At 55.0% G+C, this 427-nt stretch overlaps 1 gene segment (V, D, J or C); it reads right to left on the bottom strand.

Annotated features, from left to right (window-relative positions):
* Positions 1 to 204: 204 nt before the first annotated feature.
* LOC105310126 overlaps positions 205 to 427 on the bottom strand; it is a 746-nt gene continuing 523 nt past the window's right edge. The window contains 1 exon segment of the V gene segment in view: positions 205 to 359. Within this exon segment, the coding sequence occupies positions 205 to 359 (155 nt within the window).

Below are 427 nucleotides of genomic sequence, written 5' to 3'. Positions count from 1 at the left end.
CCAGTCTGTACAGCAGAGAAAGGCAAGGAACGGCTTCTTCACTGGGTAAGATCTTCAGTGCATGGGGAAGGGTCCTTTTGTCTGTGGAGTTCCAATTCATTGATGAATTTACTGGAAACCCCAGCTTTAGCTGATAAGTAGAATTTCGTAGGAATTTGGGTGCACAGCATGTAGACCTGCCCGCTGGGTGTGCTGCGCGCTGCCCTACAGACGGACATTCCAGGCGGGGGTCCCACAGGGGCGTGAACCTCTGCTGTCCCCACAGCTTCCTGGCTCGGCAAGGGGTTTGTGCACAGGGAGCCGGTGACTTTGCAGGGCTGTGTCACGGCTGCTGGCACAGAGGTACACAGCAGAGTCGCCTGGCTCCAAGGAGTCCACGTGAAGATTCAAATGAGCTTTGTCCGGAGATTTGGGGGAGAAACGACTT

The sequence above is a fragment of the Pteropus vampyrus genome, unplaced genomic scaffold, assembly GCF_000151845.1.
Source record: "Pteropus vampyrus isolate Shadow unplaced genomic scaffold, Pvam_2.0 Scaffold1133, whole genome shotgun sequence".
Classification (NCBI taxonomy): domain Eukaryota; kingdom Metazoa; phylum Chordata; class Mammalia; order Chiroptera; family Pteropodidae; genus Pteropus; species Pteropus vampyrus.
Note: the sequence above shows the minus strand (reverse complement) of the source record. Positions and strands in the feature narration are given on the sequence as shown.